This window comes from Pseudorasbora parva, chromosome 2 (assembly GCF_024679245.1).
Source record: "Pseudorasbora parva isolate DD20220531a chromosome 2, ASM2467924v1, whole genome shotgun sequence".
In the NCBI taxonomy this organism is placed as follows: Eukaryota; Metazoa; Chordata; class Actinopteri; order Cypriniformes; family Gobionidae; genus Pseudorasbora; species Pseudorasbora parva.
In genome coordinates, this window is record NC_090173.1 from 31,681,911 (window position 1) to 31,700,674 (window position 18,764).

At 36.7% G+C, this 18,764-nt stretch overlaps 1 protein-coding gene across 1 annotated transcript; it reads right to left on the reverse strand.

Moving 5' to 3' along the window:
* Positions 1 to 302: 302 nt before the first annotated feature.
* Positions 303 to 2,169, reverse strand: LOC137053144 (bryoporin-like). Its single transcript, XM_067428935.1, has 3 exons — positions 2,025 to 2,169; positions 1,119 to 1,232; positions 303 to 939 (listed from the first exon to the last, which is right to left on the reverse strand). The coding sequence occupies exons 2-3, from the start codon at positions 1,217 to 1,219 to the stop codon at positions 513 to 515; spliced, it is 528 nt and encodes a 175-aa protein (XP_067285036.1). The 5' UTR covers positions 1,220 to 1,232; positions 2,025 to 2,169; the 3' UTR covers positions 303 to 512.
* Between the last annotated feature and the right edge of the window lie 16,595 nt (positions 2,170 to 18,764).

Sequence of the window (18,764 nt, forward strand, 5' to 3'; positions counted from 1 at the left end):
ATATTTTTAAAAATAATTTTAACTATAATTATAGCAAAAAAAAAAAAAAAATCAAAGCCTACTTGCACTGGACATCATGTCCTCATCTCAAATATAAAACACCTGCCATTCAGTAGCTAGTTGCTAATCCACTCACATTCATAAAAAGTGTACTTTTTTACAAGTTTGGGTGAGTAAGGGCAACCACACAAGATGCAAAATGAATCATTGTATTATTCATCACAAATGTATTGGAGCAAAGAGTATTCAAAAATGTAGTTAAGCTATATAGTGCAACCATAAAATTAAAACCACAGATCACAGAGTATTCAAAACATTTATTTAAATTTTATTTAGATACATTTTTGGAAAGTACAAATACAAGTATTAATATAAACATCCAAAAGTGATATCAACATTTGAAAGCAGCACAAAGCAATGTTTATTATTATTTTGCACAATGATGAATAAGATCATGTAAAATATATGAAACAATTTTGAATGACTTAGTTGAAGTTGAATTTGTTTATTATTTAGCCCATCTTATCGTACACCTCTAGCTTAATAATGGCCTTGCCCACAGGAGACATGGTCGCCCTTAAGTCTACTTTCTTTCCTCTGTGGGTGATTCCGGATCCCCCTGCGTCTACACGGGTGAACTGGCTGAAGTCCTTTCCCTCATACATGTGCTTGTACAGAGCCTTGTCACATCCACGGCTGCTCTCAAACAACCCAATGCCCATGACATTCTTGTAGAGGTGGTAGTCGAAGGGAACAGAGAAAAGAATGGCCATGCGCTCAGTGCACATGTGATTCTGCATGTGGAAGAGGTCATAGGTCAAGATGCCCACAGCCCCAGTGGCAGTGTTGTCATCCTTTGTGAATGAGCAAACCTCGGTCTTGGCAGTGCGGATGGAGGGTTGGGGAGGATGGCAACTGAACCCACTGGACATGTAGACTCTGAGAGAATTTCATAGTTGATATTTATCAATAATGCATTATAGAGATGTAAAATTACAGCAAATAAGAGTAAATGAATGGAATTTACCCAACAACTGTAAAAAAAAAACTTACTTTAAGTTAACTAAATGTAAATGTAAAATATATCTGCATATGCTCAGGCACAATTTTCTGCTTACTTTGGATTGATAAGGCAGTAAACACTACTAACGTTGGTGATCTCCACTGTACAGTTCCTGTTAGTGTTTATAGTTGCTGACACGGCCTCTCCAGTCGACATGTTGGCGCTACTTCTGTGAGGGTCATGAAAGAAAGTAGATTAAAAAATGTTAAAATCTTTTGAAAAAATAATTTCTTAAAGGACAGTTTAAATAAAACAGTTTCATTTACTCTTTTACTTAGGTCTTTCCAAACCGGTGTGACCTTTTTTTCTTACAGTGGACAGAAAAGGAGATATTTATCAGAATGTCCACGCTGCTTTCCCCCATGTAATATAAGTGGATGGGGGGCAGATGTCATCACCATTCATTTAGATCTAATTTAAAAGCACAAATTACAGGGCTACATTAGGTAAATTAATTTTCATTTTGAGTGAATTTTTCTTTTTAAGCAGATAAATTATATAGCTGACTCTGCGACATTCTAATTAAATAGATTTGACTGTCATGTGCTTAACACTTACGCACCAATCAAGGAAAGCCTTTTTTCATGTCAGTAACTATAGCCAGAAAATATGTGACGACAGGTCCAGGTTTGACAGATGAGTGTTTTCTACAGTTTTAACTAAGGCACTAAAAAGATCTCTAATAACAGAACTGATAGTACGATAGAATAGGCAAGACACTTGCGGGCTCCATATGGCTCAGAGAACTAAACTGCTGTCACAGACAAACAGTGATTCAGTGAGCTGAGAATCTAAGACATGCACCAGCAGACATAAGCAATGAGACTTTTCACCATCTTTTCAGCAAAGAGGAATTAAGTGTTAATGTTCATTTCTGTATTTAAGATAAAAGCTTTTTTTTTCTTTTTACATTGCACACATGAAGTTTAACACAAACGGGATAATAAGTACCTGACAGTACCTGCTAGTAAGAGATGCTGCTGCTGCTGAGAGAATTGAGGGTTTGCTGCTCTTCTGCTTCAGCGTAGATGAACAAAGTGGTGGGTGAATGGCAGAAACACTTGACACACAAAAAGTTGCTTGATAAACACAGGCGTGTCCTCTTCTTTCCCATCCAATGCTGACAGGAAATGGCAGAAACATTTGTGGGAGAGTTTGATGGGAGTTGACACCGTTAGATTGACTATAACTGCTTTCATAAATCTTCATCCACAAAGCTCTATTCAGGGAATTCATTGGCACACAGCCCATGTATTTCGTAGGCATTTTCGCCCATGTTTTTATTTCGTAAGAAAAAAAAAACACTGACTAATTCTGAAACAATTCACAGTTTTTAATAGGTAGATAAATGACTCGGTGCTAATGAAAACATCATGACATAATGTTGGTATGAAATGCTATCCTGGTGACACTGCAAATATTGAAATTGCAATTATTGATGACATGTACCAAACCACTAACGCCCAAAACCTTTGTGAAAAGTCAGAAGGCATCATAGAAGGCTTAATAACAGAGTGCAAGGACAACTGGAGATTATAGCACACTTGTGAAATGTTTGCCTACACTATTTAATCAAAGCGTGTTAGGACGTCTCTCTGCTGAGAGTGACAGTGTGTGATTGAACGTATCATGGTCCGATGAAGCAAGAGATGGTGAAAGCAAACAGCCGCACCCTTAGACTGAGAGTGTTGAGTGACCCACTGCATGTACAGGCATTTCCCCTTTGTTCCAGCACATTTTTTAACTCACTTTTACAAATCTAGAGACTGTGTATGCATACTTTTCAGAAACATAGGATACACTAGCATCTCTGATGGTTCAGGGCCCTCATTCATTTTCCAACAGGGGGCAGCACATACACCCCATTTATCCTCTTCCCTGGCAACACCAGCATTTTTAGAAGATTTTCACACAATTGTGTTGTATATCTAAACATGCAATATATCCAAAGAATAAACAGCCCCTCTGTTTTTAAATATAAAAAGTTTTTATAGCTTCATGCATTTTTTAAAAAGGTTTTTTGAGCAAGTTCAATTTGAGCAAAAAGATTAAAGACTAAAAAGTGTGTGTGTGTGTGTTAAAGACTTAATCCAGATCAATTTCAGAATGATGATCAGAACATAGATGGATTAGATCGAGTCCATCAGTGCCTCGACGGTTGCACAATCCTATACCTCATTCTTGGTCGACATTTCTGTAATTTTTATTTATATGTTTAATGTTGATGCTCGCTTGTTTCAGCTTCTTTTTTGCTTGTGTTTTGATCTGGAGATTCTGAACTGTTTCAGAAGATGTGTCATACCGCCCCTTACTGTATAACCTCGAACATACGGAAAGCCGAATTTCTTCAAATGTCTGACTGCATCCTGCAATACTACAAACCACACCCCTACAAATTACACCACCTACCTCAAGTTAGTCTTACAAACAGTTAATAAATCTAATTATTTAAGTCAAAAGATTGTTTTAGTCAACAACATCCATGCTGGTTTCTTCACATGAGGTGTAACTTGTTGTTGTAGGTGTAACTTGGAGGGGTGTGTTTTTTTTGTACTCAGGGACACAGACAGATCCTTCTCAAAATTTCCATCATTGGTTAAAGGATTAGTTCACCCAAAAATGAAATTTCTTTCATTAATGACTCACCCCAATGTCGTTCCACACCCGTAAGACCTCCGTTCATCCTCGGAACACAGTTTAAGATATTTTAGATTTAGTCCAAGGTAGTGTTGTAGTACTCGAGATCGGTCTCGAGACCACTTTTTAAAGGTCTTGGTCTCGTCTCGGTATCGACCGCATTTTTACTCGGTCTCGTCTCGGTCTCGGGCGAAGATGACTCGGGATTTTGTCTCAAGACCGGTCAAGACCACAGCTGAAGGCATATAAAGAGCAGAGAACTCCACCCTGCGCGCACTCTCTCTGTCTTCAAAATAAGAACATAAGCACACTCTCTCTCATACTTCACATATTAATCTAAATCAAAAGATCAGAAAACCGAACCCATGTTGAACGTTACGCGTTCGGACAACTGTTTTGAAGTAACTGCTCGGTGTGAATTGCGCTCAAAAAACGTTTGACCAGCTAAACAGCTGACATAAATCATACATTAAATAAACAGGAAACAATTTCTATCCAGTTATGAAGTGTTTTCTGTGTGACAAACCTTCCGCGATGTTCTGACAGCCGTGATTCACACACACAACGGGTCTGCTAATGTCCGATTCACGACCAAATGACTCATTTGAACCGAATCATTTTAACGACGGTAATAAGAACTGATCTGTTCAACAATGAACTGAACGAATCAGTTTAGTCATTTACTCAAAACACCTCAGAAATGAGAACACAAGTGTGCTTACCCAATTTAGCAAGAGTGGAGAGTAAGATTTATTAGTTTTAACTATCCACAGTATTTCAGCTTATGTATATTGAATGTGTAGTAAAATAAATATGTGTAGTAAAACTAAAATCATTTAGTTTAGACAGAAAATGTGGCTATTTGTTAACTGTTAATGCTATTTCTAATATTGATATGATTATATACCATAACAATTCAACCATAATATGAGATAAAAACATAAGATAATAAAAAATGATTGTTTAGTTGCATTAAAAAAAAAAGGTGTGTGTGTGTGTGTGTGTGTGTGTGTGTGTGTGTGTGTGTGTAAGTCTGTCAGCCACCACCAAAGACCATTTTTGACCCAGGAAAAACCCTGCACATGTGAGATATTTGTTAAATCAAACTGTAGTTAATCAAAAAATGCAAGTACAGGGTTTCTTTTCCTTGTTGTTGCACAATAAAGCTGCACAATAACATTTTCAATTTGTAAATGAAAAATATGTACATATATAAAATAATTTGCTTAAGCAGCATACTAATGCATATCTGTATGATACATCTTCCACCTCCTGTTATTCACATTCATTTAAGACATAATGGACTGTGTCTGAGATTAATACCTCATCCAGATTAGCATTCTTAGGGAACTTTGAGTTTTAAAATGGGATTGAGCGCTTTTCACAAAACAAAACACAAAGCTCTGTTAGTGTCAGGTTGGTGTTTGTGTCCACCATAGACTGTAAACAATATGGACACGTCGTCTTCAGTGCCTCCCATTGAAGAAAAGTTAAGTGTTATTTGCTTATAGAAGAAAAAGATTAATTCCCACAAAGCTGCAATGCCTTTTGATTATTTGATCAAACCTTCTCTCATGGTACACTTACACACCCACACATACGAGAGAAGTGCCAATCATATGCATATTCCACATTTTATCATAAGTGTGGGGACATGCATTGGTCTCGGTCTTGACTCGGTCTCGGCCTGTCTTGGTCTCGGTCTTGACTCGGTCTCGGCCTGTCTTGGTCTTGGTCTTGACTCGGTCTCGGCCCTTTAAAGTCTTGGTCTTGTCTTGGTCTCGGCCCTTCAAAGTCTTGGTCTTGTCTTGGTCTCGGTTTAGGTGGTCTTGACTACAACACTAGTCCAAGGCCTTTCTGTCCTTTGAATGTAAGTGTATGCCCACTCGCTGTCCACGTCCAGAAGGTAATGAAAACATCATCAAAGTAGTCCATATGTGACATCAGTTGGTTAGTTAGACTCTTTTGAAGCGTCGACAATACATTTTGGTCCAAAAATAACAAGAAATATGACTTTATTCAGCATTGTCTTCTCTTCCGCATTTGTTTTCAAACCTCAAATAAAGAATCAAACAGTCGCGAATCAGCAGATTGATTCGTGATTCATATCGCCAATGTCACGTGATTTCAGCAGTTTGCCAGTTTGACACACGGATCTGAATCTTGAATCATGACCGTTTGATTCTTTATTTGTGGAACATGGAAGAGAAGACAATGCTGAATAAATTAATATTTTTTGTTATTTTTGGACCAAAATATATTGTCAACGCTTTAAAAGAGTCTAACTAACCAACTGATGTCACATATGGACTACTTTGATGATGTTTTCATTACCTTCTGCACTGAAAACCCTAATAAGTTGATTGAACTCAATTCATTTGAGTAAACTCGTTCCCTCAATTCAATTGAGTAATGGTGTCTCCCAAAACTTGTATATTTAAGTTCACTTAACTTAGTGCTCACGTTCACTGTAGTTAAATTGTTAAGTTCACCAAACTGGGTACACCAGAAGTTCAGTATACCATGCTGGGTACAACCAATCAAAACTTCAACATGCATTGCAGCATGAATAAATTATATATCTGAATTGTGACACATTTTCTTTGATTCTTATACTATTTGCTTTTACTTTTGCTCTTTTGTTCTGATGTTTTTGTAGCTTGTTTTATGTTCAGAGTTGATCTGTTTATCGGATTTAAAAAATTTTTTTTTTAATTGTCAACATTGTAAAGATTTATACACGGATTCTTGATGTATGTGCACGTTTAATTAATGCCGTAGATTTAAAAAAAATTTGCACAAAAAATAAAATAATAAATTGTTCAATTTCCACAAGAGTAAAGAATCTCATGGAAATTTGTATTAATATTTCATTAGACTCTGCATGAGATCAAGGATTCTGCCAATACATGATGATGTTATCACTAGCTGCGTTTCCATTACAGAGTTGCGAAAAACTTTTGCGATATTTCTTAAATGTCGATAAAAAACTGTTGCGAAATGACAGCGTTTCCATAGCTGCAGTTATGCGACTATATATTACTTTCCTCTCGCGATAGGTCAGTTCAAAATGATGGCACTTGGTAGGTTTGTATATCCCATCCATCACACTAGCCATTATTTTTATTGGAAGTAGACGTGTTAGCCAAGCATTAATGGCAAGGAAAGCCCCTTAGGTTACTTAAGCGGCACGGATATGAGGTGTGTGTGTATATGTGTGTGCGTGTGTGTCAGAACTGCTTCAAGGTCTTAATGATAATGTAGCATTTCTGTGTTTAGAATCCAGTATTTCTGTAATCCTATATTGTCTTTTATGAGTGTAATAAAGAACTCCGTCTCGTCTTCTCTCCAAACCGAACCAGTCGTCATCTGTAAAGAATGATCGACTTTTACCAGGTTGACGCATATAGAGTACAGCGAAATGTTTGAATTTGCATGTTAACTCAAATGTTTTTTTTATTTTTTATTTTTACCACTTTCGTTATTTTGGATATATATTTTGTTTGATGGGCATTTGAACTGAATTTAGAAATGCTTTCGAAGAGAAAAAAATGGCATTTAATAAACTAAATAATTTTTTTGAAATGGAGACAGCGTTTGGAGTGAGTGCATGCAAAATAATTAGTTCCCTGAGTCCACAAATAAAAATAGACAGTTTATAGTTAATAATTATGTCTTGAACTTATCTGTATAGCTAAAAATGACAAAAGTATTGTAAATTGTTTCATCTCTCTTAAAGGAAGAAGGAAAAAATGAGAACGTCGGCGCTTTTATCGGCCGTGGGTTAAAGAAAACAGCCTAACTACGAAACTAAATAGGCTACGTTTAGGCCTAAACATTAGCCTGTAATATTATTATTTTAATTTATATGTTGGTTATGAAAAGTGAGCAGCATGCGCAAGAATCGTAATATGTTTGAGACCTGGGGAGACACATGATTTTGATCACTTCGAGATTTATTTTCTAGAAAGTCTTTCTTAAAAAATATATTTAGTTTTGTATAAATTGTATTTTTATTTTGATCGATGTTTCATCAATTAATTGCCTGTTTTAATAAGAAGCAAACTAAGATCGTCTGGAATGGATTGACGTGCGTAACTGGCCTGTTTCCTCTGCCTTTGAGTAAGGCTGAAAATACAGGCTGGCTCTTTCTGTTTTAATACATTTCTTGAATATATGTCTTAATTACAGTATATATAGCCTGTAGTTCTTATTAGGAGAAAATGTCCTTTTAACTACATTATCTTGTTATTACGACACAATTGAGTGGAAACTATAATATATAGGCCCTTTGTTGCAGCAATGCGTCACCGCACCAGGTGACATGTAAATGCGAAAAAACAGTTTCCATTGCAGTTTTGCGAAAATGTCCTTTTTCGAATTGCCTGAAAAACCACCTCATGAGAGCGTAAAAACTGTTTTGCGATATATGGGAGTTTTTGCGAAATTGCCGCGTTTCCATTGGGCGTATTTTCAATTCGCAATTTCAATTTGCGCAATTTGAAGGGTAATGGAAACGCGGCTATTGTCAATGATTAAACAACATCACTTGATATTTTCTCTTGACTTTGTGTTCCTTCCCAAATGTGTCTCACAAACACAGCCAGAGAAACTTTATATTATATTATTACACGGCTCTGTGAAATACTTGATTCTGATTGGTCAATCGCGCATTCCAGCGGTACGTTATTTCCAGATAACACCCGCTCATACGGGTACTACGAGTTATCTTGACCGGTACTACTTCTATGCTTAACGCTGGCGCCATCTTGTGGCTTAAACAGTCGTGGGTTACAATGGAAGACATCAAGGCAGGTTTCCTTTATAACGTTTTTAATATAGATCTTTTTCTTACACAAACGCATCGATTCGAATCAGAAGGCTTCGCGTCGGGGTCCTGATCACTCTGTCAGGGTTTATTCTGCGATAACAACCGGCTGGGTGTACATTATCCCTTACATATTATACAGTCAAGGGTCAAGAGCCCAACTAAAGCAAACACTTATCTCCATCATGGTGACTTCCAACGAAACTATTATTTTCATTAAAACAGAAATAAAGTAGTCGGGTTAGTTATAAGTTAATTCACATATTATTATTATGTTTATCAACTTGCAAATTTTTACCTACCGATTTTAAGATTGCACACAATGAAAAAGACTCCATCTTAATTTCAAAATCACCTTTTGGAAATGCCGTTCAATCAGTGAATTAGTTCTTGTTGCCAGACAGAACTCCTTGAATGGCCAATCACATCGAAGCAAGACCAGAGTGAGCTATTTTAATTAATTATGATTTTGAGTTCATTCAACTTGAAATCTTAAGTTTATGTATTTTGTAGGTTAATAAGCTATACTAACTTATATTTTTGAGTTTTTGGACTAAACTAGTAATATTTAGTCAAGATTACTTGATTTGTTTAAGTAAAGACAACATTAGGGTTTACAGTGTGGACGTGAACAGTGAGTGGGCATTCACTTACATTCAAAGGACAGAAATCTAAATCTAAAATATCTTAAAGGTCCCGTTCTTCGCGATTCCATCCTTCAAACTTTAGTTAGTGTGTAATGTTGGTGTTAGAGCATAAATAATACCTGTAAAATTATAAAGCTCAAAGTTCAATGCCAAGCGAGATATTTTATTTAACAGAAGTTCCCTTTCAAAGCCTACAGCGAACGGCCGGTTTGGACTACAGCAGGAAGTGCAGGGATGTAATGACGTGACTAGAACCGTTTGTTGACTAACCCTCCGGCCACAAGAACACGCAAAAAAGGGGGCGTGGTCTTGTTGCTCTCCCACGTGGAGAAGAGCGCGCATTCAGCGCTCGCATCTCCCCATTATGGTAAGAGGCGGGACCTTTCCGGGCAAAGTGCGCTAAGCTGCTGTCCAATCACAACACGGGAAGCGCTGGCCCAATCAGAACTCGGTACGTATTTCTGAAGGAGGGACTTCATAGAACAAGGAAATCATCAGGCCGTTTTTAGGACAGAGGATACAGCGCTGTACAGTTAAGTAAATTGTGTGAAAAATACTGTGTTTTTTTACACGCGAAACATGAACTCATGTTATATTGCACACTGTAAACATAATCAAAGCTTCGAAAACACGCGAAGAATGGGACCTTTAAACTGTTTTCCGAGGAGTCATTAATGAAAGAATTTTCATTTTTGGGTGAACTAACCCTTTAAGTCAAAGAGTTAAAAAATCCTTAATCAGAGAAACAAAAATTCAAAGCTAGACTTATTCCAGTGTAAAGCCTAAATAGTAAAGTTTTTCAATATATCTTTTGTTGTCCCATAGCAGAGAGACATTACAGAAAGAAGTTGTGCAGGTTTAAAGAAACACGAGGGTGAGTCAATGATAACAGTATACTTTGAATTTTGTGTGAACTACCTTTTATTTTCTTCCCCTAAACCCTAGTGTATGTGGCACAATTTTAATTTTAATTATTTCCCCATCTTCATATTTGAACTAAAGTCTATTTTGTCTTCACTGAAAGTACTATGAAAGTTAAATATTCAACATAGCCGTTGAGCATTTTTAAATGCATTAATACAAATTATTTTGAACCGTTCAGATTATGAATGCTCTGTCAGAGTAGTTCCCATAAGCTATTGATTTATTTCCCCCTCTTTACAGTGACCAAGAAAAGCTTTTGGAACTAGTGCAACTATAACTATCCAATAAAACACTTGATTCACATTCGCTCCACCAGCCGAAGTAATTCAGCATCGGCTGAATCCTTTCAAAGGAAATCAAAAGCTAACCTTATGATTAGATGTATTTCAGTGTAAAGTCCACATCCTATTACCTGAGCCAATGGAGGCTCTCTAAATGCATAGAAATGCCGTGCGTCTGAAAGGCTAAAGATTAATCCCTGGAGCCTATGGAGCTATTCACAGGTAGGGCCTTTCAGATGATGGACTAATAGGTATCGTTCTGGGGTTTATGTGTGTGTGTGTGTGTGTGTGTGTGTGTGTGTGTGTGTGTGTGTGTGGAGGGGGGTTATGCAAACAGAAGTGATTACACACAGTCAAGCTGTATGCAGCAATTGCCGCGTGTATGGGTGTGTGTGTGTGTGTGTGTGTGTGTGCGTGTGTAAGGGGGTTGGAGTCGTCGGTTGATTGATTGTTAAGGGGGGTGAGAGGTTCCACACGCTCACTTTGTGATGAATAGGCTGTCAGATGCCCTCCAAGTACCCAAACAAGGCCGTGGTAAAACAGGCATTTAAGTGATTACACCAAATGTGTAAATATTAAACGTCCATTATGGAGGGATTATATATGCTGCTACTCTGCAGATGAGAGGCGAAAGAGGAAAAAAAAAGACAGTGATGCAGGGATGAGAGAAAAATGTAATAGAAAAAAGGACAGGTGCTCAAGCTACGTATTTGTTGTTTCACGCCTGACTAATGTTTTTCTGTTTATTCTCCACAAGGACCAAATCTCAGGCATTAATCACATTTTGAGAGCACTTGAGGTGTGTTTTGCATGTTTGAGGGCATTTTGTGTGTGTGTGTGTGTGTGTTTGTGTATCTAAACGGTTTAATTTGTCCGGGCATGTTACGGCATCCCCAAATTCAAATTAGCCAAGATAAAGAGCATTTGCAGAAATGCAGTGGGGTCTGGGGCTAGGGAATGTGTGATTATTTATCTTTTATTTAATGATGATTTGTGCAGTGTGCCCTTTAATTCCTCTGCAGTCCGGTAATCGATTGGGCGGCATGTAACATGAATACATTTGCGTCCTCTCCAGGTAGCAAGAGCAAGGCTGAAACCTGCAGGAATTATTTAAACTCACCTGTCAAAAAACAGACAGAAGAATGAGAAGATAGTGTTGTCCTTGAAGGGATACAGAATTATACTGGATATTCAATAACTAGTTAATGCCAAAGATTCTGCTGAGAGTGGGGAAATCGTGACAGTTTTGATTTTCAAAGTCATCATATGAATTTATAATAATAATAATAATAATAATAATAATAATAATAATAATAATAATAATAATGATAATAATAATAATAATAATAAAAATATAAAATTATAATTATTAATATTTGAAATTCATATGATGACACTTTAAAAATCAAAACTGTAAAAAAAAATTCAAATCTGAAACATTTATTTCTCTTGTGGTATCTATGGCTTCATAAAAGTACCCATTAATACAGTTGAATGCAAAATTTTCCAACAAATCTTTTATTAGTCTTGTCAGACGTTTTGGTATTTTGCCTCCTGAAGTGACAGCCAAGTCTTTCTTCCTTCCTTCCTTCCTTCCTTCCTTCCTTCCTTCCTTCCTTCCTTCCTTCCTTCCTTCCTTCCTTCCTTCCTTCCTTCCTTCCTTCCTTCCTTCCTTCCTTCCTTCCTTCCTTCCTTCCTTCCTTCCTTTCTTCCTTCCTTCCTTCCTTCCTTCCTTCCTTCCTTCCTTCCTTCCTTCCTTCCTTCCTTCCTTCCTTCCTTCCTTCCTTCCTTCCTTCTCCTCCCACCTCCCCTCCCTCCCTAATTTAGTTGTCATATTTGGGACAGTTGGAAAACTGTCTTTTTTTCATTTCCTGTCTTTTTATTTTCTATGGATCACAAGTTTCTATCTCCCTCATTCCATTTATCTTTAAAAACGTCTTTTACAGTTCCTGTTTTTCTTCTCGCTCTCTCTTTCTGTAAGATTCTGTCATGTTTTGGCTCTGCTACCTCTGATTACTCCCCAAAAATTGGCTCTAGTCTCTCTATTCTTTAAAGCCAGGGCAGTTATCATACCATTGTTTCCATCCTATTCGTCTCTTCCTTTTGTTCTTCTGTCAGTGCTGCTCCTCTTGGTTTGTCAGGAGGACAGTTCCTTTGTGTTACCGTGGCTATTATGCTGTCCTCTACAGCATTTATAAAGTAAACACTTAAGCTTTACTTAAAGGGATAGTTCATGCAATTTTTTTGTAAAATCTATCAACTCCAGCTGCCCAAAATCTGCAGTGTTTCAGTTACTATTGTCGAAGCTGAGCAAAAGTTGTGTTTTCCAGCCTTAAGTTGACATGTACTTGGAAGTCTCCTTAGAAGTCAGGAGAATGTTTGCTGGGGCAGCATCAAAATATTATATGTGTCAAAATAACATATAAGTGTTAGGCGATATTAAGCAGTCTACTAATACTCTAAAGACTGTTAGTTGACATGTTCACTGTAAAACAATTCCGTAAAAATAGGGCACAATGTACTGTATAAAGATGAAGGAATTTTCCGTATTGGTTTTTTACAGGTGTTTTACCTGTATTTTGAATTACACATTGCATTAGTAAAATGAAAATTCTGTCATCCTTTACTCAACCTCAAGTTGTTCCAAACCTGTATGAATTTCTTTCTTCAGCTGAACACAAGGGAAAATATTTTGTAGAATGTTAGTAACCAAGCAGTTAACTGGAGCCATTGACTTCCATAGTATTTTTTTTTCCTACTATGGAAGTCAATGGCTCCAGTTAACTGTTCGGTTACTGACATTCTTCAAAATATTTTCCCTTGTGTTCAGTTGAAGAAAGAAATTCATACAGGTTTGAAACAACTTGAGGTTGAGTAAAGGATGACAGAGTTTTCATTTTAAAGTGAACTATCCCTTTAAGGGTCAATGGAAATGTCCCTAAAATTACTGGATAATGTACTGGCAGAAAATTATCAGTACATTTTCAGTTTTTTTTTTTTTACAGTGCAGTTCCAAACTTATATTTAGTAGAAGGTCTAAAGTGGACTATCAACATAAAGTGTAACCCCAAATAAAATGCTGTGTCTTGCCATTACAATTTTGATTTTCAACATTACAATTTCATATGCTAAACAACCAATATTGTACATATTTATTTTTTTGAATAGCATTATTAATTTATTACAAATGCCTCCATCTAATTATACATTAGAATATAAGTATACAGTCTGATGTCTCTCCACCTGAATTCACCATAACGGTTCACTTTTTTTTTTTAATCAGACATAACGGAAAAATGATTGGCGGTTCAGTAAGAGAATCATTTGCAAAACCCCGGTAACAGCTTTGAATGAGTCGCTGACTAAGCTTGAGTCAAATTGCGTATCTGTTTCATTAATCTTTTTTGACTGATTCATTAGAAAGAACCTGTTCATAAGAGTCATTTATTTTGCAGATTGGACATTGCGCTGTGTTCACTGTTTCAAGGCAAAACAAACGTTTTCTAGATTGTTGTCAGAGCCAACTAGATTTTAAATAGTTTATTTAATTTTGATTTTTAAAAAATTTAAATTAGTCAGATTATTTTTGTTCTTGTTTTTGTTGCTTTTGCAACAATTTTTGTTGCCTTCAAGAGGCTGAATAATGATGCAGGATGAGTAAACAATGACAGAATTGTTGGAAAAGATTAAAAATGGAATCATAATGAGAAAAGAAAAAGTGTGGAGTGAAAAGAGACAGAAAGGAAAGTGAAGTGAAGAGAGGAAGATAAATCAATACTGTCTTGTCTTGCACTCCAGTCAATGTGCACGCATGTGATATTTCCCCACCTTACATGTTCTCTCATGCCTCTCTGCTTCTTCATCCCTCATTCAGTGGTTCGCTTTTCCTCCACAGACATATCCACTCATCCCTCCTTTATAAGAAATATAATCCCATTGATCTGAAAACCAATGGGAAGCCTTTCTCTGTAAACACACAGCCGTTCAATAGGAGGCCAGGGACTCTATTGGGAATTCACGACAGGTGTGTGTGTGTGTGTGTGGTAATTACTGTAAGTTGTGTGTGCATGTGTTCTATATCTGACTTTTTAGATCCTGAGTGGCTTAGAATCAATTATATATCTTATTGCCTTCCTGTCTTGTCACCCCTCATCTCCAACACACGCACACATCATCCCGATGTCAAACGAGGGCATGAACGCCCACGTGTGTGCGTACGTGTACATTTTGTTCGATTTCTCTCACTCCCACCAGTGCAATTAAGCATTGTGCTCAGTGGACGAGGGGATCAAAGGTGTGATGGTTCTCTTTTGACTAGAGATGAATGCGGAGTGACGACACAAATGGACCAGTATGAGTGTGGTTATGGATTTATACCCCGTTCCCACTCTCCCTAGTTTGTTGCTCCCACGTGTGCAAATGTTTAAGAGTATGCATGTCTGCATAGTGTGTGAGTGTGTGTGTGTGTGTCTCAGCAGAGTGAGAATGTGTGTTGTGACAGGCCGTGGCCTTAAAGAGAGCTGAGTACTTTCCTTTTCTCAGACTGATCCTAAATCATCAGCAGACGCTTTTAAAGGCCACCACACAGCTTTTTACTCAGTCTCTGTCACTGTACATGAGTCCTGTTTGTGAGAATAGGGACACATGAGACTGCCCATCTTTGTGCTCAGTTATGCACAAATGCGCACAGTCATTCACATACCCTTTGCAGCTTTATTTATACACTCACCTAAAGGATTATTAGAAACACCATTCTAATACTGTGTTTGACCCCCTTTCGCCTTCAGAACTGCCTTAATTCTACGTGGCATTGATTCAGCAAGGTGCTGAAAGCATTCTTTGGAAATGTTGGCCCATATTGATAGGATAGCATATTGCAGTTGATGGAGATTTGTGGGATGCACATCCAGGGCACGAAGCTCCCGTTCCACCACATCCCAAAGATGCTTTATTGGGGCGAGATCTGGTGACTGTGGGGGCCATTTTAGTACAGTGAACTCATTGTCATGTTCAAGAAACCAATTTGAAACGATTTGAGCTTTGTGACATGGTGCATTATCCTGCTAGAAGTAGCTATCAGAGGATGGGTACATGGTGGTCATAAAGGGATGGACATGATCAGAAACAATGCTCAGGTAGGCCGTGGCATTTAAACGTTGCCCAAATGGCACTAAGGGGCCTAAAATGTGCCAAGAAAACCTCCTCCACACCATTACACCACCACCACCAGCCTGCACAGTGGTAACAAGCCATGATGGATCCATGTTCTCATTCCGTTTACGGGTCAATGACAAATAAGGTTTTCAAGATAATTTTCTTTTTTTAAGCCAAATGGTTTTAAAATGCATTTTTTTGTCCAAACCAATGTTTGATGTTGATTCATATAGGTTTTACAGCTTTTAAGGCAGCATTAATTCATTATTAAACCAGATTTCTGATTTTACCACCCAGAAAATGTCAGGTGGTGCGACCATATATTAATTTAAATAAATATACATTTAATGTACTTAGCACTACTGAGAACTTGTAAATATCAGTCATTGTAGTGTCTTAAATGCATATTGCATTGTAAATTCCCCTTCCATTTCTTTATTTATTGTCTTTTTTAATTGTTAAAATTATTTGTATATGTTATATAAAGTTTTACAGTTATATTTCTTACTTTATGTTGCAATTGCAGTGGGAATGGATACATTTAAATGAAAATATGCTGGTTGAACCACCTGACCATGACCGGTCACACCACCTGACGTTGTGATCAATAATGATTGATATTCACAAGATAAAAGTAAAAATGATTTCAATTGCCTTTATTTTAATCCTCAGACCAATTTATGTAACTCAGTAATATAATATTTCATTAACAAGAAGTGCAAAACAATAAAGACAAAACCTCAAGAAACACGTTTAATAATTGAAAACATCTTTTATATGGAACTAGTGCAAATATTGGGCCCAGGATCTATCAGTCTACTGTTCATTCATATAGACTCAGTAGTAACAGTAAGTCAAGATAAAAATAAATAAATAAAAACATTTGATTATCGATTCTTTAGAACTAGAAATTCAAAGCATTTCTATTATTAACATGAAATAACTGTGTAATTACCACAAAACATAACATCTTAACTTAAGTTGTAATTTATCTAGATATACACAAAACCTTGCTTTTCTTTTGGCAAGGTACTCTGCCCTTGCAACTGGATCACTTTTTAAAGGTGTCATGAACTGGCATTTTTTTAAATTTTTATGCTGTTGTCTGAGGTCAACTAATGATGTTCGTGTGGTTTTTCCATTCAAAAACATCATAACTAATAAGTAATAGGCTATTTTCTACACTGGTTTTGAGGCTGTCTTCTGAACGCTGGGTTTTGATGGGCGTGTCACTGGAGACTTGGAAGTAATAATAATAATAATAATAATAGATTTTATTTATAATGCACTTTTCATTCCGAAGAATCTCAAAGTGCAACAAAGGGGGGAAAAAATAACACAAAAAATGAATAACATGTAAAAATATAGAATACTACAAACAATCAACCAACACAAAAAACAGAACAGAAACAGAGCTGATGGTGAACAGAAACAGAGCTGATGGTGAACAGAAAACAGCTGATGGTGGAAGTCTCTGTTAGCTCCGCAGCACACTGTGGTCCTCTCCATGTTGTAAATTTCTCCCAGCGGCAGTGTGTCCTGATGATGTCGTCGACGCACACACACACACACACACACACACACACACACACACACACACACACACACACACACACACACACACACACACACACACACACACATATAGTAGGGCTGGGCTAACGCGTTAACACATTAATCAATTAACGCAGACAATTATTTTATCGTGCATTAACATAGTTATTTATTATTATATTGAAAGGCCGTTGCTCACTGCCTCTGAATACACATACAGACAAACCATTGGTCACATTAGAATACAGTGCTGTCTGTAGCCTAAGCCAAGGGCTTGACATTCTTTGTCTGGGACAAATAAAATATTAAAATAACCAGAAATGCGAGAATGATTCAGATTTTGTTGTTATTATTATATTCAATTTCAACAGCAATTGAAAATGGAGTGTATCTCTGCCTCTGGTACTTTAACAAGTTGCGTTGAGGCTCGCGCTGCCTGTCTCTTTGTGAGAGACATTTGTGGAGAAATCAAAACAATTGCCCAGCAATATATACTCACAGAAGAAACATACTGGGGTAAAATTTAGTTTTTTGTAGTTTTTTGATTTATGATATTGTTAATAACACAATATGACTTTGCAGTCGTGAATTGTATAGCATGAATGGTGTAGCCTAGTTCAAAGTAGCCTAATTAATATGAAGTTACTTAAATTTTAGATCCAAACAACCATTTTTGTTCCATTTCACCCATGATTTAACCGACGAAAATAGTTCAAGAGGAAAGCAACACTCAGCGCGTTGTTTTGTAACTAAATGATTCAGCGTTTTGAATGAAACATTTGAATAAACGACTCAATGACTCGCTTATGAAGACGATCACTTGCGTCCCTCTCTTGGCGGTTATGTTTAAAAGTATGATTGCATGTTTTATTTAGAACATCAATCTTATAACTTTATTTATTGCAACTGTATTTTTTGCAGTTTAAATTATTTAATTTGATTGGAAACAGCCTATAGTGTTTTTACTATTATAACTGAATTTATTAATCAAATGTAAGAATTTAACATGAAAGATGATGCATACATTTAATAAGATTTTAAAACATGGCCTTTATAAAATTAAATAACGCCCTGGGGTGAATATCACATATGCAGATTTAAGTAGGCCTATGTAAAAGCTGACAGAACACTGATGAGAATATTACTACACAATCAATATATGTATACCACCAGTTTAATTTATTTTGAATAAATTAATGTTTAAGTTGATATTTACAAGAAATATTGTAACTGTTACTAACTTTTAACTGCTGTAAAAAGCACCTAATTTGTTTAAAGTGCTTGCAAACCATATGTTATTGCACTTTTGTTCATTTAGCAGCACTTTTGTATTCATTATTGAATTTTGCGCATACTGCCATTAATCACGGAAAATCATGCGATTAATCGCGATTGAACATTTTAACCGTTGCCCGGCACTAATTTATAGTAAATTATGTGCATTTTTATTTTGCTAATACAAGATGCTTTTATGTAAGACAAAAAAATGATGCGTACCGCCACTTGGGCATTAATAACAAGAGCAGATGCAAAGCGAGTGCTTTGTGCGCTCTGTGCGGCCAAGCAGATAGTTTTGGTTTAGAATTAGCCTATTATTCTTAATGAAATACACAACACAATGACAAACTCCCATTAATAGGCGCTTTTACATTTAATTTTGAAACCAAATCTTCCGC